This window comes from Arachis ipaensis, chromosome B06, assembly GCF_000816755.2.
Source record: "Arachis ipaensis cultivar K30076 chromosome B06, Araip1.1, whole genome shotgun sequence".
NCBI lineage: Eukaryota > Viridiplantae > Streptophyta > Magnoliopsida > Fabales > Fabaceae > Arachis > Arachis ipaensis.
In genome coordinates, this window is record NC_029790.2 from 101,576,577 (window position 1) to 101,604,403 (window position 27,827).

Sequence of the window (27,827 nt, forward strand, 5' to 3'; positions counted from 1 at the left end):
GTGAGGAGAAAAGCATGCAAAGTGGAAGAACCCATGAAGAAATGAAGGAACCGTAAAGTTGTCAAGTCCGACCTCTTCGCATTCAATCGACCATAACTTGAGCTACAGAGATCCAAATGAGGCGGTTCTGGTTGCGTTGGAAAGCTAACATCCGGAGCTTCGAAATGATATAAAATATGCTATATGTTTCTTCGCGTTAAGGGGTGCGTACACGCCATGTACGCGTGTGTGCCGATTCTGCCATAGCCCACTAATGTGAAATCGCCCCCAACGATTTCTGAAGCACTTTGGGCCTAACCCAACTCATTTCTAATGCTATTTCATGCAGAATTCAAGCTTGGGCAAAGGGAGGAGCAATTAGTTTAGCCAATATGAGCCTTTAGTTAGATTTCTAGAGAGAGAAGCTCCCTCTTCTCTCTAGAATTAGGTTAGGTTAATCTCTTCTAGATCTAGGTTCAATTACATGTTTTCATCTTGTTTCTTTTATAATTTCTTGTTCCTACTACTTGATTCTCTTAGTTTTCATGTTAATTTCTCTTTTATGTTCATGGATTCTATTGTTGGATTTGATTTACTTTTAATGCAATTTAATGTTTAATGTTCTTTTAATTGTTGATTTGAGTAGTGATTTACTTTCCTTGCAATTGATAGTTGGTAGATTTTACTATTTCTTGCTCATTTATTATGCTTTCTTTTTATGCCTTCCAAGTGTTTGACAAAATGCTTGGTTGGATGTTAGAGTAGATTTTGAGCATTCTTGGCTTGGAAAGAGTAATTAGGCAATCTTGAGTCATAAAAACCCAACTCATGTTGGTGATCTAGAGTTGTTAGCTAATATTGTTTCCATTGATGCTAATTTTTTGCTAATTCAATTAGTGAGTTGATTAGGACTTTTGGAATATTGTTTCCATTGACGCTAATCTTTTACTAATTAAATTAGTGAGTTGATTAGGACTTTTGGATTGAGATTAGCTAGTCTTGTTAGACTTTCTCTCATGGAAGATAACCTATATCTTCTTCCAATATTGGAGATGACGTAATGAGATAAATTCTTGTTTATATTTGTGACATGATTAATTAGTCTTGTTTGACTTTCTCCCTATTTGTTGGAGTTGACTAAATAAGATGAATTAATCATTGCATGACTAGGATAGAAAGCCTATGATCTCAACCCTTGCCATGAATGTCTCTCTCTTTATCACTTGCTTTCTCTTATTTACTTGTCTTCTTTAAATACTTGCATGATTTACTTTTCTTGTCATTTATTTTCTTGCCCTCTTATCAACCAAACCCCCCTTGCATTTTCATAGCCAATAAAATTATACACTTCATTGTAATTCTTTGTGAGACGACCCGGAGTCTAAATACTTCGGTTAATTTTTATTTGGGGTTTGTTATTTGTGACAACCAAATTTAATTTGATACGAGAGTTGTTCGTTGGTTTGGAGCTATGCTTACAACAAAATTCTTATTTCTACAAGAGAAAATCTAGACCGACGACAATTTTTGCTATCAATCCTCATAGCCAATAATGATGACATTTTATTGTAACTCCTAGGGAAGACAACCCGGGAGTTAAATACTCTCGGTTAATAATATTTATTTTGTATTGTGACATCTCTTTAGAGAATTTAAATTTGATTGTGGGACTTAGTTGTTGATTTGGCTATACTTGCAACGAAGATATTCTTACTTTGAGAAATTCCGAATCAACAACAAATTCTCGCTTATCAGTGAGCATGAACCCTAGGAATTTGCCAGCTTCTACCGCGAAAGTACATTTTGTGGGATTTAGTCTCATCCCGTGCTTTCTTATGGTGCTGAATACTTCAGCGGGGTTGGGTAGCAGCATTTCTTCGCTTTGGGTTTTTACCAGCATGTCGTCTACATAGACTTCCATCAGCTTCCCAATGTGGTCGGCGAATACTTTGTTCATCAACCTCTGATATGTAGTCCCCGCGTTCTTAAGTTCGAACGGCATGACTACGTAGCAGTAGTTTGCTTTCGGGGTTAGGAACGAGGTCTTCTCTTGGTCAGGTTGATGCATTGGGATCTGGTTGTACCTCGAGTAATCGTCCATGAAGGAGAGGTACTTGTATCCCGACAAGACGTCGACTAGGGTGTCGATATTCGGGAGGGGGTAAGGGTATTTTAGGCAGGCTTTGTTGAAATCGGTGTAGTCGACACACATCCGCCACTTTCCATCTGGCTTTTTAACCAGTACGACGTTGGCCAGCCATAGTGGGTATTTGACCTCCCGTATGAACCCTGCCTCTAGTAAGGCCTGTATTTGTTCCTCCATGACTTGTGACCTTTCCCGAACGAGCTTTCTGCGCTTTTGTTGCACTGATCGAGATCCGGGGTACACTGCCAGTTTGTGGCACATTAATCCAGGATTTATGCCGGGCATGTCCGCGGCTTTCCATGCGAAAAGGTCGGAGTTTTTCCTTAGGAATTTTATTAGTAGCTCCTTTAGGTATTCTCTTAGGTTTGCACCTACGTTTGTTGTTTTACCTCTGCTGTCTCCGATTTGGACCTCTTCGGTCTCGCCTTCTAGTTGGGGGCGAAATTCTTCGCGAGCCCTGGTTCCCCCGAGTTCAATGGTATTGGCTTCTTTTCCTCTGGGGTCGCCTTTAAAGTTTAGACTTTCGTTATAACAGCGTCGCGTGAGCTTTTGGTCTCCTTTTATGGTGGCTATCCCCTCCGGAGTTGGAAACTTCATGCATAGGTGTGGAGTGGAGACTACTGCGGCGAGCTGGTTTAAGGTCGTCCGACCTATAAAGGCGTTGTACGCGGAGTTCACATCAACCACGGTGTAGTCTATGCTCAGTGTTCTGGACCGGGTTCCTTTTCCGAAGGTCGTGCGCAGTGGGATGTACCCGAGGGGCTGGATCAGAGCGTCTCCTAGCCCGAACAGGCTGTTGGGATATGCTCTGAGCTCCTTTTCTTGTAGTCCGAGCTTTTTGAAGGTGGATTTGAATAGGATGTCCGTGGAGCTTCCCTGATCAACCAGTGTTCGGTGGAGGTTGGCATTAGCTAGTATGATGGTAACGACCATGGGGTCATCATGCCCAGGGATGATGCTTGCGGCGTCTTCTTTGGTGAAGGCGATAGTAGGGAGGTCGGGTGACCTGTCCCCTTCTCCGACATGGTATACTTCTTTAAAGTGTCTTTTGCGAGATGATTTGGAAATTTTCCCTCCTGCAAATCTCCTGTCGATCATATGAACGTGCCTTTCCGGGGTGTGAGGGGGACGTTCGGCTCGTCCGCCCTTCTTTATCCCTCCTTCTCTTTTTTGGCTCATCCGTTCTGTTGGCTAGGAATCGATCTAGTCTTCCTTCTCGGGCCAGTTTTTCTATGACATTCTTCAAGTCGTAGCACTCGTTAGTGGGGTGTCCGTAGATCCTGTGGTATTCGCAGTATTCGGTTCGACTTCCTCCCCTTTTGCTTTTAATTGGGCGAGGAGGTGAGATCTTTTCTGTGTTGCATATTTCCCGGTAGACATCCACTAAGGATACCCGGAGAGGGGTATAGTTATGGTATTTCCTGGGCTTCTCTGTGGATTGGTCTTCCTTTTTCTTTGACTCCTTATCTTTGTGCCGAGATGGGTAGGAAAACCCGGCTTTAGAGGTTTCTCCTAATCGGGAGTTTTCCTCTATGTTGATGTATTTCTCAGCCCGTTCCTGCACTTCATTCAGGGATGTATGTGGGGGTGTTTCTTAGATATGGAGTGGCTGAAGGGCCCCTCAAGCAGACCGTTGATGAGTCCCATGATGGCTGCTTCTGTGGGGAGGTTCTGTATGTCGAGGCATGCTTTATTGAATCTTTCCATGTAGCTGCGGAGGTTTTCCTGGTCTCCATGTTTGATCCCTAGCAGGCTTGGAGCATGTTTGGCTTTGTCCTTTTGTATGGAGAACCTGGCTAGGAATTTCATAGCGAGGTCCACGAAGCTTGTGATTGATCTTGGGGGCAAGCTGTCGAACCACTTTATTGCCGTTTTGGTCAGGGTGGTAGGGAAGGCCTTGCAACGAGTTGCATCCGAGGCATCCATGAGGTACATCCGACTCCTAAAGTTGCTGAGGTGATGACTTAGGTCGGACGTACCATCATATGGGGTCATGTCGGGAGTTTTGAAGTCCTTTGGGACTTTAGCCTTCATCATTTCCTTCGTGAACGGGTTTTGGTCCTTGTTAGGGCTAGTTTTGCGGTCGGATCGGCGGTTTTAGCTTTTAGGTCGGCTTCAAGTTTTAGGAGTTTTTCCTCCAATTCCCGACACCGTCTTGTTTCTCTCCAGAGGTCTCGCTCGGCTTCTCGTTGTCGTTCGGCCTATTGTTTGAGCTGTTTGAGGCGATCTTGCTGTTCACGGATGGCATCTAAGATTTTTACGCTCTGGGGTTGCTTGTCTCCCTTGGAGTGGTTTGCCTCCTTTGGAGATGGTGGGGCACATCCGTGTTTTTTGTTGGTGTGCCGTCTTCTAATCCGGAGGTGTGGTCGTTGTGAGGAGGGTTGTTTACCATGACGGTGAGATGACTTCCAGGTTCTCCGGCAATGGCGCCAATGTTCCGGGGGTTACCTGAAACCGGGAGTTCGATCTCGGATGAGATCTTCTGGTTTGATCAAGGCTGCCGCGTCCGACTTGTTGGAGTAAGAGGCGCTGCTAGTTCTCGATTCACCGGGGGGTTGGTACCTGCAAGAGACTTCGATGCTTAAGTCAATACGGGCTTTAGGCAGGTTTTGTGTAGAATTAGAGTATGAGTTATACCTGGGTGCTCCAATATATTTATATTAGTGATAGACGATCTTTCCTTGAGATAAGTTTGTTATCTTATTTTATCTTTTGTGAGTGAGATCGTCTTTTTAGGCCAACCGCCTTCTAGCAGTCGGTGGTCCTTTCATTGGGCCTCTACGGACCTTTGCGAGGGTCTTCCGAGCTCTTTGGTGAGAGTTCCTTTGTAATGGGCCAACCTTTAAAGAGGTCGGGCCTTTGTCTTCGCGCAACCCGGACCCTTGTAGCTCGGTCCATGGTATGAACAAATAGGGAGGCCAATAATTAAGGCAGTCGAGGACAATTATCACATTATTGTTGTGGTTTAAACAGTTATGTTTGGTTTTCTTGTATGTGGAGCACGTGAAGGAATTTTGATTGGTTGAAAATGGCTATATATAGACATAGCTTGGAAGGAACATGGGTTGGAATTCGTTTTCAGAAAAAGCTCTTGCAATATCACATCCCCAGAGACTTTTTGATCTTGTTCAGAGTTCTTTTTTCTGTAGGATTTCTTCCCATAGTCTTCACTTTCATTTTAATTCTCCTTGCAAATTTCCTTTTCAGCAATTTATTTTCTCTACAAAGTCTTTTATTTTCTTTCTTTGATTTCAATGTATTTGTATTTTAAAGTTCTTTGATCATGTCAAAGGCGATTTATTACTTTCTTTAAATTTAGTCACTTATTTTATTTCTCTTGCATCTTTTTCATTCCAAACTTTGTAGGTTTTATCTTTCGTTTCTATGTTCTTTCTTTTTCTCACTCGTCCAACAGGAGTCTTTGATGCCCAATTAAAAACTGGAATCCTTAAAGACGAGTAGGTTTGCTCCCAAATGATTAGATATCGAACCAACCCAAATTTGCTAAAAATCTGCATAACAAATTGGCACGTTTTTTAAAAAGTGTGTCAAAAATTTTTGTAATGATCAAGTATGCAACTTAGAAGTGGAAGAATTATACATATGGTGGACGAAATTTCTAATACTAATAATGTATCATCTGTAAATGATAATGTTCCTATAGTTGTACAAAATTCTGTAGTGTTGACATCGCATATGGAAGGTAGTATGTTGGAAGAAAATGCGACGGTTAACGATTCCCCTGTTGGAAATAGTGGGCATAATTCATGCCCACAAATTGCTCCAACACAAACACAATCGCCAGTAACTACAGGTTGGCCTCTTTTCAGCCTTCCTTCGAGTTATACTCTACTAATGGGTGGTTACAGGCCTCCAATTAGATTTGGAAATGCATCAGAAGCAGTTAACAATCAACCACCTTTAGATCATCCTAAGTTTTCTCGTGATTATTAGGTGGGTTCAACATCGAATGGCATTGGTTCGATAGCAGCGTTTCAACAGCATGTCGATGAAAGTCATCATGATTTGGTCAATTTATTGACTCAGCGGATGACTACTATTTTGAATTCTATGATGGTTGATCACGAGACAAAATTTGAACATCTTGCTAGACAAGTTGAGTGGATTGCTCGAATTGTTGATTATGACAAAGGTGATCGACAAAATGTTGATGTTTCAGAGGATTTAGAAAACATGCCTAGAAATAGGGATGGTGATATACGTTTGGGTGGAGATATCCCTCGAGTAGTTTAACACGATCAAAATGTAGATGAAGTGTTAGCTCGAATGCGAGTTAATCAACGTGGTGAATGTTATCAAGTTATAAGAATTATTGAAGATGTTCTTAACAGGGTCGGATTCAATGTGGGTTTTATGAATTGACCATAATTTATTTCTGTATTTTCTGCTATCGTGCAAATGGCAGAAGTACCTAGGAGTGTGAAAAACCTAAGATAATAATAAAGTTTGCAGGAGAGGTTGGTGAATCGACTACTAAGCATATCATTCGATATACGGTCGAATTAGGCAATTTAGCAAATGATGAAAATTTGAAAATAATTTTTTTTCTTTCTTCTTTAACCAAGAATACTTTTACTTGGTTTTTGGATCTCAGGCCTAATTCAATTGTAACTTGGGCACATTTGAAGAATGCTTTTCATTCCCTATTTTATAGAGGAGAATTGAATGTAACAATCACTAATTTAGTGGCTTTGAAGCGCAATGATGGGGAGTCGATTGATGACTTCATGATTCATTTTAAGAATGCTCGGAGTCGATGTTATGTGTCACTTTCCAAAAGTAAAGAAGTGAAAATAGCAACTAAGGGTTAGGTTTTTATATGTGTCAAAAGTTGCTTAATGTGCATATACCTGATTTAGCTCATTTGGCTGAAAGGGTTCATTAGGTAGAAATTCTTTGAAAAGAAAAAGAAAATTTTAAAGCGAGAAAAATAAAACAATAAAATCTTTGCTTAAAAGGAAAAGGTTTCGTATGTTGAAATGGAGTCCTCGAGTGAGGAATCTGAAGTTGAATTTCCTAAGTCGATTTGGCTGAGTTAAAGAAAGGTCCACCTTATATTTGTTCTTTGCTTAAGAAAATCACAAGTGTTGATAGAGCTAATGATATGAAATATAAGAGTGGGAAAAGTATAGTTTTGATATTTCAAAATTAGATCAAATATTTGATGCGTTGTTTAGAGATAAACAATTGGCTTTGTCAGAAGACAACTCATTGTTTTCGATAAAAGATTTAAAAGAGAAACCTTATTGTAAAATTCATCAAGCAACTAGCCATTCGACTAATAATTGTGTCTGTTTTAGGGACTTGATCCAAAAAGGAATTATAGAAGGGAGATTGAAGTTCGATGATGGCAAAAAGGATATGAGAGTTGACACTGATCCTTTCGATGTTGGAGTAAATTTGCTTAGCCTATTTTCTTAGGGATCAACATGGTCGGCTTTACTTATGAATTTGACACTACTTTGGGAGATTTTGAAACTAATGTTCGATTGGTATACCCTGGTGATGGTGAGGGGCTGTTGGAGTTTCTAATGCAGCAGAGATTAAAGGATCGAAATGTGTCTTTGTGCCCTCGATCTAACGTTGTATTTGATGCTGAGGCTGCGGTAATATTTGAAAAGGAAAAAATGAAGGAGCTAGCTCATAAGGAGGAACAGATTCGTCAGAGGCACCCCCTCGATGACAAGATGGACAGAGTTTGTGAAGTTCTCAAGAAAATTTTGTTCCTCCACTTAATCGTTCACAAGCTTTAGGAGTCCAGTTGATCAAGAATTGTCAAGAGTTTTGGGATCATGAAATGTCTCAATATCTCCAATGTCAATTCCAAAGGAGTTATAGGGGTTTTAATCGAGGTCGATATCCATACCCCCGAGGAAGGGTAAGAGGTAATCGATCGAGGTGGACGATTTGCACATCAACTGGTGCCAAAAAAGTCATCGACTTCGACAGGCAAGGGGCAACTCTTTCCGTTCATTTACGAATAATTTTTCCTATTGATGGATAAACTCATCCTAAAGGGATTGCTTTAGCTAAAAATTAGAAAGGGAAGTCCATCGAAGTTACCCCGATTAAAACTGATGAGAAAGATGCTGATCTTAATGAGAAGTATTTCGATGAAGGAGATGAGAAAATAGTGAGTACCGTCTCCATTATCCCTACAAAATTTTTGGGAGAATATGAAGGGAATCTGAATGAGGATTATGATGTGGAATATGAAGAAGCTTTTGGTTTTATTCGTGAAAATGAAGAATTGGGATGTTTCTAGAAGCCAACAGAAAAGCATAAGTCACATCTTCGACCTTTACACATTACCACTTGTATGAGTGGTATTTGTGTTAATAAAGTATTGATTGATGGTGGCGTGACAATTAGCTTGTTGTCAGAGAGGATGCTAATCAAAGTGGAAAAACATTTCGATGACTCTATACCCACAAATATTTCAGTGACTGATTATAGTGGAGTATCAACACCTGCAAAAGACTTGGTAACTTTTCAAGTGCAGGTAGGGTCATCATCTCGGACCACAGTTTTTGTGGTGATTTCTTCAAAGGCAAGTTATAATGCCTTACTTGGTCGAGATTGGATTTATGGTGTTGGGGCTATACCTTTGACTGTGCATCAAAGTATTCTTCTTTGGACTGATGAAGGAAAGTCGGAAGTAATAAAGGCAGATTCAAGTCTTAATGTTGAGCAAATGCATGTAGGGGTGGCAACGGGGCGGGTAGGGACGGGTTTTTGCTCTACCCTATTATATATATAGCGGGGCAGGTATTACCTAAACCCGACCCCGCCCTGCCCCGCCTAAGAACCCGCCCCGTTAAAACCCGCCCCGGTGCGGGGGCGGGTAATTACCCGCCCCGAGTGGGTAGGGGCGGGGTGGGTACCCGCGGGTTCGGGTAGTGTTGCCACCCCTAAATGCATGTTGATTTCAAGGTGTATAATGATAAGCTGAAACCTCTTGATGTTGACAGGATGCTCAATTATTATAATTGTGAAGGTTATTTTTTAACTTCAGAGGGACTTAGTGTAAAGCTTTGACACCCGGTACTTGATTATACTCCTACTGGATAGGAGTGATTCTGTTCAGTATGAGAGTTCGATTTGATTTTGTCATGACTAATGGACAAGATGTAATTTAGGCTCTTTAAGAAATTATCTATGTAGTTTTAATTCTACAAAAAGTGTTTCATGTTCTAAAAACGATTCTTCTGATGGAGTTGAATCGAATAGGGATTTCAATTCAGTTCTTTCAATTCCTAGTACAGCTTCGATTCCTGAAATCGAATATGGTCATAATTTTGATTTCGCATGTATTTTAATTCCTAGGGGTTATGTTATTGACCATTCTTGCGTCGAAGTATTTTGAATTCCTAGCTTTGTAAGAGAATCGATTGCTAATTCGGTTGATAATAAAGTTTGTTTTTCCTCGCATGATTCAATAGATCTTTCTTTCAATTGTATTTATGATTTGGAAATTTTAAGTTTTGAAAAATCTTCAGTAAATGATGATCATGATGAAAGAGGCTTTGAATCTCAATATCCTCTTGAGGAAATCAACTTGGGATTTGATGATGATGTCAGACCCACTTATATTTGCAAAAATATCGATGTGCAATTCCGATAAAATTTGATCAATCTTTTGACTGAATACAAAGATTGTTTTGCTTAGGATTATGATGAGATGCCTGGACTTGACCGATCTCTGGTAGAACATCAACTGGCGTTAAAACCATTTTCTCGACCGGTGAAACAAGCGCATCGATGTTTTGCTTCTGAGATCAATCTTAAGATTGAAGAAGAGATTGAAAGATTGATTAATGCAAAATTCATTCGAATGGCTCGTTATGTTGACTGGGTATCGAATATTGTGCCAGTTATGAAAAAGAATAGAAAGTTACGTATTTGTATTGATTTTCAGGATCTAAATAATGCTACTCCCAAAGATGAGTATTTTATGCTTGTGGCGGATATGTTAATCAACTCAGCAACAAGTAATAAAGTTTTAAGTTTCATGGATGGTTGTTTTGGCTATAATTAAATCTTTATAGCTGAGAATAATGTATCGAAAACTGCCTTTCAATGCCTTGGGGCTTTGGGAACTTATGAATGGATAATGATGCTTTTTGGTTTAAAAAATACTGGAGCAACGTACCAATGTACCATGAATATTATCTTCCATGAATTTATAGGAAAATTTATGGAGGTGTATATCGATGATGTGATGGTAAAGTCAAATTCGATGGATCAATATCTTGGTTACTTATGTCAAGCATTCAAAATGATGCGACAGAAGGGTTTAAAAATGAATCATCTAAAATGTGCATTTGAAGTATTTGTAGAAAATTTTTTAGTATTCGTGGTATAAAAGAAAGGAATTGCTATTGATCAAAACAAAGCAAAAGCAATTCTAGAATTGCCACCTCCTAAATCGAAAAAAGAGGTTCAATCGTTTTTGGAAAAAAGTTAATTTTTTTCGTTGATTTATTTCTAATTTATCTGGTCGAACACGCGTCTTTTTGACCTTGATCAAACTTAAAAATGAGTCCGAATATGTATGGACACACGAACATAAAAAAGCATTTGATTCGATTAAGGATTATTTGTCAAGAGCACCAGTAATGGCAACGATACGTCCTTTTGAGCCTTTAAAATTATATATTGTGGCTTCGACAAATACAATTGGGTGTATATTGGCTCAAGATGATGAGGAAGGATAGGAAAGATCAATTTATTATTTAAGTTACATATTATTTGATATCGAGGTAAGATATTCTCCTATTGAGAAATTGTGCTTGTCCCTCTATTATGCTTGTACAAAACTGAAATGTTATATAGTTGAAAAAACTACAAAATTAATTGCTCAGACGGATTTGATAAAGTATAGGTTATCTTATCCAATGTTAAGAGGTCGAATAGAAAAATAGATGCTCGCCTTGATGGAGTTTGATTTGCAATATGTCCCAGCCAAAGCTGTTAAAGGTCGGGTCATTGCAGATTTTCTAGTTGATCGACCAAATAATCTCAATGACCAGGGGACAAATATTATTAAGGTCAACTTCGAACTTTGGAAGTTATACTTTGATGGATCAAAACACAAGGATGGTGTTGGTATTGGCATTTTGATTATATCTCCAGAAGGTATCCCATCAGAATTTTTGTTCAAATTAAAATACACATGCTCGAACAATATAGCCGAATATGAAACTTTGATTTTGGGGTTAGAAATTTTGATTGACAAGGGGTATTAGATGTCCAAATTTTAGGGGATTCTCAATTGGTTTTAAAATAGTTGTCGAAAGAATTCAAGTGTAATAATGAAAAATTGCAAAAGTATTTGTCGATATCATAGGAGTTATTAGTGTCATTTTGAAAAGTATCATTAGTTCATATTCCAAGAATTCAAAATAAAATTGCTAATGAATTGGCTCAAATTGCATCAAAATATAAGGTTCTTCTCGAGACTTCAAAAAAAATTAGCAAAATTCCAACAAATTCTTGTGCCTATTGATGAAACAGAGGTTTTGGTCATAGATGAGTGGGATGATGATGATTGGAGAAAACTAATTACAGAATATATGAGAAATCCTAATTTCTAGGATGATCGAAAGTCAAATTAAAGGCAATGAATTTTGTGTTGATATGCAATGAATTGTATAAAAAAGGCATTAAAGAAAGCCTCATCAGATGTTTAAGTCAATCTAAGATAGCTATTGCTCTTGGTGAAGTGCATGAGGACTATGTGGTGCTCATTAAGCTGGTGAAAAAATGAAATAGGTACTTTCAACGTGATCGAGTGTATTGGCTGTCTATGACCAAAGATTGTATTGATTATATAAAAGTATGTCAAGAGTGTCAAAAACATGGAATAATACAAAAATTTCTGCTTCTGAGTTGCATTCGATTATAAAACATTGGCCATTTAGAGGATGACTCTTGGATTTGATTGGAATGATTCATCCTCCATCATCTAAAAATCACAAATATATTTTGGTGGTTATCGATTATTTTACAAAATAGGTCGAAACTATTCCTTTAATAGAAGTTGGCCAGAATGAAATTATCAATTTCATAGAAGAACATAAAATTCATCGATTTGGAATTTCTCAAACTTTGAGCACTGATCAGGGTACTATATTTACTGGCCACCGTATTAAAAATTTTGCAACATCAAGAAATATAACTATGGTGACTTCGACCCTATATTATGTACAAGCAAATGGCTAAGTTGAGGCTGCAACTAAAATTTTAATCCATCCGATTAAGAAACGAATTGGTCAAAGACCTCGAACATGGCATGAAAATTTAAGCCAAATATTATGGGCTTATCGAAATTCACCAAGAGAATCGACGAACACGTCTCCTTATAAATTGGTTTATGTCTATGATGAAATTTTACTCTTGGAAATTAATTTTAACACCACAAAAGTAATGAGACAAGATGAGTTTTTAGTTGAAGATTATTAGAATGCGATGTTTGATGAATTGAATAACTTAGACAATGAACGCATTTTAGCACTCGATAATCTTATTCGCCAAAAAAAGAGTATAGCTTGTATCTTTAATCGACGAGTTAAGGGAAAGATTTTTGACAATGGCAACTTAGTTTTAAAAGTTATTTTGCTAATCGATAAAAAATCTAGAGTTTATGAAAAGTGGTTCCCTAATTGGGAGGGAACTTTTCAGGTGATCAATTTGTATACAGGGAACGCATATCGAATTAAACATATTGATATTAAAATCGAGATAAAATCGATAAATGGAAAGTATTTGAAACGTTATCGATGTCAGAAAGATAATAATTAAAACCAAATTTAAAACCAAGTGTAAATTCAAAGTAATGAATTTAATAGGAACTTCAGTTACAAAAAAAACTTGCCATCCCAAGCCTTCAATCTTCATAAAGTTACAAGAGTTGATCCAATTGTTCTTTTATCTCAATGCGATCTTGTGCAAGTGATTCAAGCTCTTGAAGACGCTCTTTTTCTACAGTCTGATGTTGGAGAGTTTGACCATCCAAATCATCTTTTTTCCTTTGATAAGGAAAAGACCACTTTGTCAAGCAGATGTTTTATATTTTGAAGTTTGTCAAGAGACTTTTGGAGAAGAGTTTTGTTTTATCCGATTTCAGCAAGTTCTCTTTCAAGCTCTTTTTTCTGGTGATTAGTTGATTCATTTCGACAGAGGAATCAGTCAGATGAGCTTCATAATCTAATACCTTCTTTTTCTTGTCAGCCAAAAAAACTTCAATTTTGACACTTTAATCCTTGACTTCTTTGATTCCTTTTAGATGAAGTTCAAGCTCATTTTGACAGGAGAAGAGTTTTTTGGTGAGATTAATAAAATACATAAGTAGTTTGACATTGTCAGAGAGATCTTGAAGTGAAATGTTAGAGCTTAAAATCTGGTTAAGTGCAGCATCAAGACCATCTTGTGAAAACCATGCTTTGACAAGGTTGACAAGGAGAAGTTTCAGTTTTTGAAGAAGATAAAAAAATATCAGGATCGATGGGATTTCTTGTTACATTTTGATCATGTGTACCTTAAGGAGGATTAGGAACTTGTGTGCTCTGATCCAAATAAATTGATTTATTCTCAGAACTTGATAGCCTAGCTTCTTTGCCTTTTGATATTTTCGAGATAACTCCAAGAAGCTCACTCACAATGTCATCACTATGACTAGGATCGATAGATTCTTCTCTTTGGTTATTGATTTCTGTAACTTTAGTTTGGAGCAGATGAGGAATGGGATCTTATGCAAGAGATGTGGGCTCGACCTCGTCGATAGGAGCATTCACAATGATATCATTTGTGGTCGATAGTGGATTAACAACTTTTCAGCTTGCAAAAAACTAAGTTCATCATTCTTTGTTTTCTCCGGTCCAACATTGATTGTTGGAATCAAATTAGTACTAGAGTATGTAAAAGACAGCTGATGAATGGTTGGGCTAGCATTGGCTTTCCTTGGAGGAGGAGATGCTTCTTGTATACAAACCTTTTTGGTAAAAGGGTTGTACTTTTAAAAAATAATAAACACAAATAATAATAATGAAATACCTTAGTGACTTTAGAATTTGCTACATTGTAAGAACTTGGAGAGACATCTTCAGAATTAGCTTCGAAATTTCCAGAGTTTGGTGGAGAATTTTTGGTGCTTGAATCTTTTGATGAAAAATCGACAGACTTGCTTGTATGCTGTTTGGCCTAAAATTTTTTCTTGTTTAATTACAGTATTTGATATGTGAAATGTAGAAAGCTATATAGATCGTTATGTTACTTCCGCTAAACTTAATGCTGCGAAAGAGCCTTTTGAGGACTTCGATTTCTGTTTTGGAGCTTTCGAGGACTATCTTTCTGCTTCAAAGTAGCTATGGTAGCAGGCTTCTACTCATAGTCAGACAAACCCTCAGCATACCTTGAATAATTTCTTCAAGACTGTGATTATATTGTGAGTAATATTTTTTCTAGCAAATAAGGAAAGACTTAGTCACATATCGACTGGGAATGAAGTCGATAGCTTCATACTCAGATCGACGACCTTTATTGTGCTTCACTTCTCGAGCTATAAGTGACATGGAATTATAAATTTTTTGGCCAAGTTGGCTTGATAATTTGGAACCAAAAGGAGTTGGCAAAGCTTGAGAAAATGCTATCCGTCGAGCCACAAGATGAGGAGCATGCACAGTGACTCGATATTGATCCTTTTTGTACATTGGGATGCCAGTGGTGAAGACTTGAATGACACTATAGTTGCTCCAAGTTTTGTCAGCTGAGCATTGTACCTTTTCACTTTTATGTTTTGAAATTTTTGGTGCTCAAAACCATGTTGGACCATATTTGCGATCGATAAAGGGTGCAAAGTTAAATTCTTCATTCTGAAAGGAAGTTGCATGGTAGAATTTGGTGAAAACGGCCTAAAAAGATCTCCAATTTTTGGACCAAGAAAAGTTGGTTTCAAAGATACAAGACGGATGCCTTTGATGGGTTATCTAGATGAAATTGAAAAATCATCGATTTCCATGAATTTGTCAAGGACTGCATTTAATCATAATTAAAGGAGCCAAAGTGGTCCTTCAGCACTAAGAGGAGATCGATTTTGAAGACTTGTGACCATATGGCCAAGCTCATTATACAAATTACCCAAGAGTAATTTAGAAAGACATAAGGTCGATTCACTTTCATGGATCAAAGTTGCAAGAGGTTGATAAAGTCTTTGTATGGTGACACTTTGAGAGCAAAAGACTACAACATTCAACCAAAGCATAAGAAAGCCACATGTTCGTCGTCGAAAGCAGGATCGTTCCCTTGACCCATGTTATTTTTTTGGGGAAATATCGATTCCAGAAGGGAGTATTTCTGTGATGGGTCGAAAAGGGTTAGTCCGACCATCCCACATGGTAGATGTAGATTCTTAGTTGATCGACTCTAGAAATATAAGGCGGCTTTGATCATCCAATGATAAGTGGTGAGTTGGTACTGAGATAATCGAAGTAGGTCGTATATACTACGCCAAGCCCATAAATCTTTCTTTTCTCGTTCGACCTTTTTAAACCAAGCTATATAGTTGACACGTTTGAAAGAAGTCTTAAGGTTATTTCGAAATCCTTTGGTATGGTTATCGAAAGGAGTCATATACATGTCCTTCTTTATCAATAATTTCTTATCAGGGAGAGAAGGAAAAAAGAAAAGAACTTGATCAATTTCAGAAGGCCGGAGAAAGTAGAGAGCTAAAAAAACAATGCATTTGGTTATCAACTGTGAAGGGGAAGAGGATTTTTTGCGCATTGACGGCATTAACAGGATCTTCAATAATGATATCATGGTCTTGAACTATGATTTAGAGGTTCATGCATGGATTTTATTCTACTGTTTCTTTTCCTTTCATGAAAGGAGAATGGTTGCTGCTGATTGCCATGGAAGTTCTGGAAAATTTAGAATAATAGTATGAGTGAAATGAAAATTTTTTTTTTTTTGTAAATACGGATTCACCTAAATGATAACATAAACGTATTTGATGAATAGATGAAAATACCTTGATGAAGAAGAGTTGGTAAAGCTGAATCTTACGAACGGTAAGAGATTTGTAGAAAAGGAGATTCTTGTTTACAGAGATCGTTCAGAAAAGGTGAAGTGATATCACGATTGAGAAGACAAGAATACATAGTGAAAAAGTTTCTGAAAAAGTTCAATGATTTAGTAAGGTAAAGTATTTATAAAAGATATTGAAAGGGTTTAACTGGAAAGAAGTTAAACGTCCAAAATTAATAGAGAAGTGTGCATGATGGGACGCACATTTAATGGATATGACGAAGTAGAGTGGTTTTCAAAATTTGGTGTGAGTTGGAAATCCAAACGTTTTGGGTTTAAATTTTGTTTTCTTAAAATTTTAATAAAAAAGAAGGAAAGTTTTATTGAATCGACACATTCTTTGTTTTAGAAAAAGGAATCGTCGATTCAAGGGGACAATTTGTTGACTAAAAATAATTTAAAGTTGATAATGAACAAATCGAAAATATTTGTCTGGACTATATCGAGAAGGTGCTCAACGTGATCGAAGAGTAAACTAAGTAGATCGAAGATGCATGTCAAAAATGAGGATCGATGATCGAAGCAATGTAGAAGCTAGTAATTGAAGCAGTTGAAGACGGTTATCGATTGTTGTGGCGGGAAATTCTAAATTTTGTAACTTTTATTTTTTTTTTTATGTTTTTTTTTTTACTAGTCCAACAAAAATTTTTGATGTATAACTAAAAACTGAAATTCTTAAAAAAAATAAATTTCATTTTCAAGTGATTAGACATCGAAATAATTTAAATTTACTAAAAATCTGCGTAACGGACAGAAAAATCCTTCTTCAAGAGCAGCATAATATGCTACCAAGACTGGCATAGGGATGGGTTGAATTCATTTCATTTCATTTCATAATGAGTTTCATGCTTAGTTGGATGCCAAATTAAAGCATTCATCGATCATCAATGACCATTATTTTCTTTCTTTAATTTTTTCCCTTTTAACGAGTCCTTCACAGTTGCTACCTTTTCCTTTATCGGCGTGTCATTCATCGAGATCCCGTGGTGTAAGTGGAACAAATTAAACTTCGCTGCTTTCTCACAGTCATTTACTATTTCACTGCATATATATGGTCCTCCACAAAACAACAATGAAACATGAACAAATCGATCTCAAGACCAAATACACAAAGTTAAAGAAATAAATAAAATGTTACGTACCATAATTCCGAATTCTCCCAAAAAATTTAAAAAGAAATTGACAAGGAAGAGAAAGAATGAAATATTTTTGTTATTCAATTCACTTCTAACTAGCTCCTTTTTTTATATTATTTTTATGCCAATTAATAATAATAAATATTGGTTTATTTTAGAAAAGTAGTATCAAGTATATAAGTGAGTTTCAAACAAGTTTTTAATCAATTTTAGTGTTAAAATAACACAAAATTTACTATGTCTCAATAATAAAATGTAAAAAAGTGAAACGTAATTGGAATTTGGCACAAAATATTCTTTCAGAACTTTTATCATTTTAGAAGCCTCCGTATTTTTTGTAAATTCAAGGTATGATATCATTTTTTTATCTTTCAAAAGCCAATGCAACCATAACAATAATGATTTTAAAAGTTAATTATATTAAATCTAATTGCTATAAGAATTAAGATTGACTACATTTTTTCTCTGAAAAAAAAAAAAGAAAAGTTATGCATTCATGTATTTTTTACATAGTTGTTAACCAAGTAATTTCCTCCACACGCGCGTCCCCCACTCCTCAGTCATTTGTTATATACGCGCTACATATAACGTATTGCAACCTAAAGTTTTGCTCAACGTAAACCTTTTGCTGCAACGTAAACCTCCTCCTTCTTCTTCTCTGCTTGCGTTCTTCCTTATTGATCTGCATTGCCTTCGTCGTTCTCCTCTGGTCACGTTCATCTTCTCGTTTTCTTATTTCGATCTGGTTGCATTTATCTTCTTTCTATTCTTTTTCTTTTCTTCTTTGATTTGCACTTCTGAATCGAAAAAATAAATGACTCAACTTCAAATCAAGAGAGCAATTTGGATTATTCTTCTGAAACGAATTAAACTGACGAAATTTGGATTATTTAATTTTGAATCGAATTGAAAGGAATACAATTGCTAATTTGAATTGAATTAAATGGATGGAGGTGTGCTGATGAATTGAATTGAATTGAATTAATTGATAATACGTAAATTGTAAGCAGAGTTATTTGAATTTAATTTTATATAATAGATTATGTTTCTTTCACTCAGTACTATACAATTGTTTCACCATGAGTACTGTGTTCGGTTCACCATGAGTACTGTGTTCGGTTCATTCTGCAGAAAGCTGTTTGAATTTAATTTTATATAATGGATTATGTTTCGTTCACTCAATACTATACAATTGTATTGTGTTCGGTTCACCATGAGTACTGCGTTCGGTTCACCATGAGTACTGTGTTTGGTTCATTCTGCACTATTCAAAACTCTTCTTTCTCACCTTCTACTGCTTCTTCACCAGAGAGAGAAGGAAAAAAGATAAAAAAATACAGCAGCAACAACAACAAAAGAATGACGATAAGGTTTTAGGATTTAGGGTTTAGGGTTTATGGGTTCAGGGTTTAGTGTACAGGGTTCAGTGTGTTTCAAACTTTCGATTCGCCCCATGTATTAATTTCGGTTCACCGTGTTCATGGTTGAGGGTTTAGGGTTTAGGGGTCTAGGGTTTAGGGTTCAAGATTCAGGGTTTAGGGTTTAGAGTTTAGGGTTTAGTATTCAAGGTTCAGAGTTCAGTGTTCAGGGTTCACGTTCAGGGTTTAAGGTTTAGGGTTTAGCGTTCAGAGTTTAGAGTTCAGAGTTCAGGGTTCGGGTTCAGGGTTCAGGGTTTAGGGTTTAGGGTTTAGGTTTTAGGGTGCAGGGTTTAGGGTTTAGGATTTAGGTTTTAGGTTTTAAGGTTTTAGGGATTTAGGGTTTATGGGTTCAGGGTTCAGTGTTCAAGGTTCTGGTTTTAGTGTTTAGGGTTTAGGGTTTAGGGTTTAGTGTTTAGGGGTTCATAATTTTTTGGTAAACAGGAGAGCGATTTGGATTACTCTTCCGAAACGAATTAAACTGACAAAGTTTGGATTATTCAATTTTGAATCGAATTGAATGCAATGCAATTGCTAATTTGAATTGAATTAAATGGACGGAGGTGTACTGAATTGAATTGAATTGATAATATGTAAATTGTAGGCAGAGTTATTTGAATTTGATTTTATATAATGGATTATGTTTCGTTCACTCAGTACTATACAATTGTTTCACCATGAGTACTGTGTTCGGTTCACCATGAGTACTGTATTCGGTTCATTCTATAGAAAGCTGTTTGAATTTGATTTTATATAATGGATTATGTTTCGTTCACTCAGTACTATACAATTGTTTCACCATGAGTACTGTGTTCGGTTCACCATGAGTACTGTATTCGGTTCATTCTATAGAAAGCTGTTTGAATTTGATTTTATATAATGGATTATGTTTCGTTCACTCAGTACTATACAATTGTTTCACCATGAGTACTGTGTTCGGTTCACCATGAGTACTGTATTCGGTTCATTCTATAGAAAGCTGTTTGAATTTGATTTTATATAATGGATTATGTTTCGTTCACTCAATACTATACAATTGTATTATGTTCGGTTCACCACAAGTACTATATTCGGTTCACCATGAGTACTGTGTTCGGTTCACCATGAGTACTATGTTCGGTTCATTATGCACTATTCAAAACTCTTCTTCCTCCTCTTCTACTGCTTCTTCATCAGAGAGAGAATGAAGAAAAGACAAAAAAATATAGCAGCACCAACAACAAAAAAAATGACGATAAGGAGAAAACATGCGAAGAAGAAGGAACGCAAAAAAAGAGGAGAAGGAGGAGAAGGAGGAACGCGAAAAAGAAGGCAAAAAAGAAGAAGACGCTCCGTGTGTAAACGAGCGTGAAAAGAAAAAGAAGAAAAAGCGCGGGAGAAGAAAAAGAAGCGTGGAGGAGAAGAAGCGTTGAATAAGAGCGATTTTGTGTGTGTTGAGCGCATGTATTTCACGTTTCATTTAATGATATTAGAATTTTCTAGTGTTGGACCAATTTAGTTACATGGATGTATAACATCCTTAGAAAAAAAAAATACATCTTTAATTAACAGTACTTTCCGTAAGATATAGTTGTGGATCCCACTCATTTATTTAAAGGTGAATTATCCTCAATCAATTTCACATCTAAAAAGAAACTAACCAAAGAGCATCTTCATTTTTTTTTTTTAATATTTCTTTTGACGAGTAGCAACAATAATAACTCTGCACGTGCAGTTTGCTTTAACTTGCATTGTTCTTGCGATAACCGTTAACCCTTTACACAACCTCCATCCCCAACACACAGTGTTGTGAATGAAACAACCCTCACAGAGAGAGAAACGAGTAGAGAGACAGTGATGAAGAGGCAAACCAGCGCAGTGTCACCGTCGTCATCCCGGCGAGAAAACGCGCCGGAAAAAATCCACGCCAAGACCATCGGCTGCATGTCTGGCATTCTCCACCTCATCTCCCGTTCCAACAGCCGCCGCCAACGCCGCTTCCTCACCTTCGGTCCGTTTAACATTCTCCTGTAAAACACCAAAATCCTTTTCATTCTTCGCTAAATTTTTTATCGTTCACATAACTAATCGTTTCTTTTTCTTTTTTAATTTCACCTCATTATCAGGAAACAAGAAGAATCCTAGGAATAATTCTTCTTCCGCCGTTTCCTCTATCGCCGCCGGAGAAATATCAAAAGAGGAGAAGACTTCCGAAGTTGCCGCTGGCCGAAAATCGATATCGCCGTGCGAGGTGCCGAGAAGCCCGACGTTACCCGCGGAGATTCGCCGGTCTCGTGCGACAAAGCCTCAATCGCCGACGGCGGAGAGTCGCCCGCCGGCTTTGGTGGCGAGGTTGATGGGACTGGAGGAAGCATCGGAAGCTGCGCCGTCGGAATCGGTGGCAGAGAAGAGGCGGCAGCTTCTCGGAGCGCTACAACGGTGTGATGAGGACTTGAAGGCGCTGAAGAAGATTATCGAGGCGGTTCAGTTGACGGATCCGCTGCCATCGGCTGAGCCCGAGGAATCTAAAACTGCCGGCGAGTTCGATGGTAAGATCAAAACGGTTTCGGAGGTGAAGTGTACAGTGTTTAACGGCGAGCAGCAGCAGCCGAGTCCAGTGTCCGTACTCGACGAGTTCACTCGTTCACCACTCAGTCCGAGTTGCCATTCGGGAAGACATTCATTCGGTAAGTCCCTCCCTTACTCTTCTCTGCAGTCTGTATCAATGATCAACCTTTGCATTTTAATTCTCATTATTTTTACTTATAATTTTATTTATTTATTTATTTTAGCTGTGGGGTATATTTCTCTCAGTTATCTTGAATTTTGTTTTTTTAATCTCGGTGGTGAATCCGCGTATAATAGCAATATTAATGGTTTACAAATTCTGGTAACGTCTGGAAAGTCCATTATTATTTAGGTTTCCTTAACATGTTCGTTATTTCCCCGCCCCGCCCCCACGAAAGAAAAAATGCTTATAGTCATAGATAGGATGCTTAATTATCTCCACTTTAATTTGAATGAATATATTAACAATTTAACATATGCTGCATGGATGTGTCACATGCATGATGATATATGAGTGTTCTTTGCTTAATATTATTCTAGCCCATTTTATGGCTTTGAATGCAAACTAATTCAAATTAATTTCACATATTAATATACGTGACTTTGTTTATGGGCAGAATATTCTTTACTAGAGTTCCGGAGCAAGATTTTTATTAGATGAATTATCTTGAGGGGAATAAAAATTAGGTTTTTGTCTTTCCTTTTGTAATATAGATATATGGACGCATCTTGAATCTCTCTCTTTTTCTTGGTCTCTGCACTTTAGTAAATATTAGAGTAACTTTCAAAAGTAGTCTATCTTCTGTGGCCCTTAATTAGGTACGAAATGACTAAAGTGGAGAAAAAGAATGTGGCAACATCGATAAATTTCCTTTCTTATTTCATTATGGTGATTGATATAATATTCACATTAAAATTTTTCTTCCTTTATTTTAATATTCTTTTGGATTATTATTAATTATATTACTCAAAGGCAAAGGGAAAGTAAGTAAACTTATCTCGATATAGGCTTAATCCGTAGGTTCATCCCTTTTCACCACAATAAAAAACCTCAAGTTTTAAGAAAGTTACTTATTTGTGACTAATGAAATAGTAGCACTAATGTTTAGAATCTCTAAGCTAGAAAGATGCATATATAGTTAGCAATACCAAAGTAAAGTTCTATGCATCTGTATAAATTTTAAGGCCAAAGAGGAGACACATGCATACATACGATGATGGTATTTGATCCAAAAGCACCGCTATCTCTATCAATGAGCTTTAGGATTCCCAAGTCTAAGAAGGTGTAGTAACTAGTAAAGTAACCATCATGTCCATCATAGTGGGAGACAAATTGATTTCTTCTCCCCCCACACCCAATTCAACACAAAGTGATTTACAGCTACCACTGTATCTGTTATGATGAAAACAATGAATGATTCCTCTTTTAAAATCTTCCAATTATTTTTTTTTTTTGGGTGACACTTTAAAATCTTCCTTTGAATGTATTCGGCTACTGATGGTACATCTTGACATAGAGAAAAAAAAAAGTTCCCATATTCCCTTCCCAACAATTATTATAGTTTCTCGGTAGAAACCAAAATTAAAGAGAAGCCCAAATGTCCGTTTTATTCTGATAGGAAAAATAAATTACACGGAACTTTTGGCATATGGATCATGGACCACAATTTTGTACCGTGAGAAATCAAATATGTCTCATGAGTCAGTCAAAAGATGTTCAAAAGAAAAAGGGGGGAGAGAGAGAGAAACTTAAAGAAAGAAAAGAGAGGGCACACAAACCTTTGATGAAGTTTTACCTGCCACTTCTGCCCCCATGCAGAAACCCACCTTTTCAGGGATCGGTTAATTTTTCTACCCCACACCCAGGCCACAGCCCTCTTCCCCCAACAACCAAAGTGCCCTTGTGCTTTTCATGCCTGTGCATGAAACAGCAATTTGCATTCATTCGTGCGGTGCCTTTGAAGATGACATTGTCTTTGCTCAGAGTGTGTTAGAGGGAACATGAGTTATTGTTATATCATTGTGGTCATCTCCATTGCATGACTCCGTCAAAATGTTCATTAATTGGGTCTAGACATATCCTCGGTCATAAGGAATAGGGATATCCTTGACTCCTTCTCTTCTTGTTATTATAAGGATAGATACTTCATTTATGGTTGCGTTTTAATCATGAATAATTGCACATAATTATAGTAGAAAATAATCTTCAAATTTAATCATCTTAATTACTATGAATATATAATAACATCAATCATCAATAATGAACATGGTTGTCACAAACAAAATGGTAGACTTCCTGCCCAAAGAAACACTAAGAGAAAGAAAAAGAAAAATTTTTTTATTTGTATTCAAAATATATTAATTCAATATACAAAAGAGTGTATATATCGAGCAACTTGTTTATTCCCTTATACTTAATTTGCATTAAATTTTTCATCTCAGCATCGACTGAAATTGCTTAACAATGACTATATATATATAATCTGAATTCTGAAATAAACATTGGAGTAAAAATTATTTAATATTCATTAATGTGACATATCTATAGTTATTATAAATTGATGTTCAAAATGTGGTGTAATTGGCACATGTTTATGCGCAGGGCGAATACAGCTGCAACAGAAGCAACAGCAGTTATTGAAGAAGCCTGGAGAGGAAGAAATCAGCAGCACATACATCTATGAAAGAATGACAAGTGAGTTGGTACATAAAAAAGTTATCGAAGATGAAGATCATCATTCAGTTATGTGGAGTAGCAAAGCCATGATAAAAAGTGTGGAGGAAGTGTGTAGGGACATTGCTTGGGGAGAAAAGCGAGAGCTTGGAAGAATAGGCTTGGCTTTGCAAGATCATATCTGCAAGGATTTGATTGAAGAGGTTGTTAGAGAATTAGGTTGCTTTTACACATTGCCTTTTCAGGCCTGTAAGAGAAGACTATGCTTCTAACTATACCCATCCTCTTTTTCAACATGTTAATTATATCAGTTAAACTTACATATATTGGCCTTACAGATCACATTCGACTCAGAATATTATTTGTGCTATAAAGATGTACAACACATCATTTATATATACTTGCTGGCTGTACGTGTTCACTATGGATTCAAATCTTTTATTTTGTTTATAGGGTAAAAAGATAAAATAAAGAAAACAAACAGCAATTTATTTTTTGAGAAAAGAAGAATTAACAGGAAACAGCATTTAGTACCTCAGTTACAAAATTTACCAGTTCTACAAAATTTGTGATGATATTAATTTAGTAATTATTTGTGAAATAATTTTATGTACTAAATTCATTTTACACTTATATGTCCATCAACTCCTGAATCAATGATATATTTGGTATTGATATGTATGCTCTTGTTTGCATGTGTTGGTGGTTGAGATGTTAGTGTAACAGTGCGATCGTTCATGTGGTCATGGACCTTAAGAAAACAAACCTTTGAGTAAGACTGTAAGAGTCATTACACATTGAATTTAAAATTGAAGAGGATAATTAGATAATAAATAGATTTAAAATGACATTTTTCTAGTCATTATAAATGCTCAAGATAGAATTGGCTACAATTAAACGTATAAAATTCAAAATCAAAGCAAACAATTCAATCATAGTAGCAAAGCCTAGCTAGCTCAAAGACAAAATGAACTGCTTATAAAGTACGGATGGTTTAGCCGCTTAGTGCTTTATAACCTCTAATGCGCTTAAACTATATAATTGATATATATTGAAAATTAATATTTTGGCTTTTATCAAATACAAATTAAAATTGTTATTCTGCTTACCATTCCTAAAATATGTATGATTATGGCTATTTTTATATTCTCACATATATAAAGTAGTCACATATATAGCTTCAGCAAGGAGGCGGAATAATATAATTGATACACTGGTAATTAATGACAGAATTGTAAAAAATCAAGTTAGAATAAAGATTGCTATCAGAGAGTTCTACAAGGATTTATATCACCAGGAACATTCTCTTATGGTGGGATTCAGGGATGGACTGGTGGATAGGATAGATCAGGAAGATTCTGTGAATTTGGAGGTTATGACGTCGGCTGAAGAGATCAGAGAGGCTGTGTGGGACTGCGAGTCATCTAAGGCACCAGGTTGTGACGGATACAACATGAATTTCATTAAGCGGTGTTGGGATGAAATTGGATCTGAATTCACGGCAGCAGTTATGGAATTCTTTCAAATAGCCAGGTTACCAAAGGATACCAATATCACTTGGGTGGCGCTAGCACCTAAGTTCATTGGTGCGAAGAAAATTAAAGATCTACGGCCTATTAGTATGGTTGGGTGCGTCTACAAGGTTATCTCGAAGGTGCTAGTTAGGAGGATGAGAACAGTGATGTCAGCATTAGTAGGGAAAACTCAAAGCGCTTTTGTAAAGGGAAGGAAAATTCATGATGGGACACTTATCACGTGTGAAATAGTTAACTGGCTTAAACTGAGGAAAAAGGAGGCAGCAAAAATCAAGTTAGATTTCCAAAAAGCATACGACAGAGTTAAGTGGAGCTTTTGTGGACTTAGTACTGGAAAAGATGGGGTTTGAACACAGGTGGAGATCGTGGGTCATAGAGTGTGTGGCCACAGCGTCTATGTCGATTTTGATAAATAGCTCGCCATCTAAGCCGTTCAAGATGGAAAGAGGCTTGAGACAAGGTGACCCGCTTTCTCCTTTCTTGTTTGTTTTGGTTGTGGACGTGTTACATCGAAAGATTGGAGAAGCAGTCAGGAACGGCCGTATATCCCCATTGTCAATTGGGAGGGATAGTATAGAGCTGTCGCATCTTCAGTTTGCTGATGATACAATCCTCCTATGCCCACCGAAAGAGGAGACTATTAAGAATTACAGGCGGCTTCTGAAATGCTTTGAGTTGATGTCAGGACTAAGTATTAATTTTGACAAGTCGAGCTTGATACAAATAAATTGTGATGATCAGTGGGTCCAGCGTATGTGTAGCTTGTTGGGTTGTAAGGGAGAAACACTTCCAATTAAATACCTTGGAATTTTCTTAGGAGCTAATCCAAGGTTGGTGAAGACCTGGAAGCCTATAATAGACAAGGTGGAGGAGAAGCTCAGTTTGTGGAAAGCTAAAGTATTAAACAAAGCTGAAAAGTTGGTGCTAATCAAGTCAGTGTTAAATAATCTGCCAGTATATTATCTGAGTTTGTTTAAGATGCCAAAAGTTGTTGCTGAGAAATTGATTTCACTGCAGAGAAGGTTTCTGTGGAGTAAGGAAGATGGTAGTAATGGGATGTCATTAGTCAGATGGGAAGTAGTGCAGGCCCTTAAGAAACTAGGGGGTTGGGGTTGGAGATGCCATGATTCGTAACACAGCTCTGCTGTTTAAGTGGTGGTGGCGGTTTGCAAAGGAAGAATGCCCGTTGTGGAAGAAGGTGGTATATTCATGTCATAATCTAAACCTTAATGAGCGGCTGTCAACTCAAGTGCTGCCTACTTGAGGAGGATTATGGAAGGATATTTGCCAAATACAAATAACGAATCAACATATAAGAGATAAGATGATTACAGGATTGTCCATGGAAATTGGTGACGGGCGACATACTCGATTTTGGGAGGATGTGTGGTTACTATGTGGGTCTCTAAAGGATCGGTTCCCCAGGCTTTTCTCGGTTTCTAACCAATGTGGATCTGTCATAGGGGATTGTGGGTTCTGGGACGGCTTAGAGTGGATTTGGAACTTCCAATGGAGGCGAGAGCTATTCCAATGGGAGTTGGAACTTCTGAGTGATTTACATGAGGCGTTGAGACCTATGAAGTTAGTAAATAACAGAGAGGATAGAGTGGTGTAGAAATATGATAGACAATGTATTTTTTCAACTAACTCATGTGTGCAAGTTTTGCAGGAGGAAGTACTCCCAGAGGAGGTTACTAGTTACAGCTACACTAAGAATATTTGGAAAGGGTTAGTCCCACCAAGGGTGAAGCTGTTTTCGTGGTTTGCCTTAATAGGTAGGGTGAATACAAAAGAAAGGCTAAGCCGGTTTGGGATTATTAACCAGGAAGATAATGTATGTGTTTTATGTAATAATGATGTGGAACATGTACATCACTTGTTTCTCAGCTGTAAATTTGCTTGGCAGGTGTGGAGTGTGTGGATATCGGTGTTTGGCCGTCAATGGTCTTTTCCAGGTTCAATGAAAGAACACTTCCTATGTTGGACAGAAGAACCGAGGAGAAAGGAGGATAGACAGCAGCAGCTAAGATGCTTCTGTGCAATTCTTTGGAACATCTGGTTAGAAAGGAATAAAAGAATTTTTTAGAATAAGAGCAAAGGAGTTGAAGAGATTATCAACATGACCGTCATGAGCTCTAACGAGTGGAAATGTGTGAATCCCTTTAGTTGTTGATGGCTATGACGAAGATGACATGGGATTTTCTTCTTTGTGTTGTGGATTTATGTGTTTTACATTAGACTGTAGTGTTTTTTGTTTCTGTCTGCTCCACCTTATTATGTTGAGCTTGT

At 37.2% G+C, this 27,827-nt stretch overlaps 3 protein-coding genes across 3 annotated transcripts; 1 reads left to right on the plus strand and 2 right to left on the minus strand.

Annotated features, from left to right (window-relative positions):
• On the minus strand, positions 1,667–3,304 carry LOC107647148. Its single transcript, XM_016351266.1, has one exon. The coding sequence runs from the start codon at positions 3,302–3,304 to the stop codon at positions 1,667–1,669; it is 1,638 nt and encodes a 545-aa protein (XP_016206752.1).
• LOC107647147 lies at positions 3,695–4,162 on the minus strand. The gene has a single exon (XM_016351265.1). It carries the CDS (start codon positions 4,160–4,162, stop codon positions 3,695–3,697), a length of 468 nt encoding a protein of 155 aa, XP_016206751.1.
• On the plus strand, positions 20,428–24,427 carry LOC107604727. The gene is made up of 3 exons (XM_016306382.2): positions 20,428–20,772; positions 20,888–21,448; positions 23,932–24,427. The coding sequence occupies exons 1-3, from the start codon at positions 20,619–20,621 to the stop codon at positions 24,273–24,275; spliced, it is 1,059 nt and encodes a 352-aa protein (XP_016161868.1). The 5' UTR covers positions 20,428–20,618; the 3' UTR covers positions 24,276–24,427.

Coding starts and splice junctions, on each gene's coding strand:
- LOC107647148 (XM_016351266.1), bottom strand. CDS start 3,304: ATGAGCCAAAAAAGAGAAGGAGGGATAAAGAAGGGCGGACGAGCCGAA.
- LOC107647147 (XM_016351265.1), bottom strand. CDS start 4,162: ATGATGAAGGCTAAAGTCCCAAAGGACTTCAAAACTCCCGACATGACC.
- LOC107604727 (XM_016306382.2), top strand. CDS start 20,619: ATGAAGAGGCAAACCAGCGCAGTGTCACCGTCGTCATCCCGGCGAGAA. Junction 20,773..20,887: donor ACGCCGCTTCCTCACCTTCG/GTCCGTTTAACA, acceptor CCTCATTATCAG/GAAACAAGAAGAATCCTAGG. Junction 21,449..23,931: donor TTCGGGAAGACATTCATTCG/GTAAGTCCCTCC, acceptor GTTTATGCGCAG/GGCGAATACAGCTGCAACAG.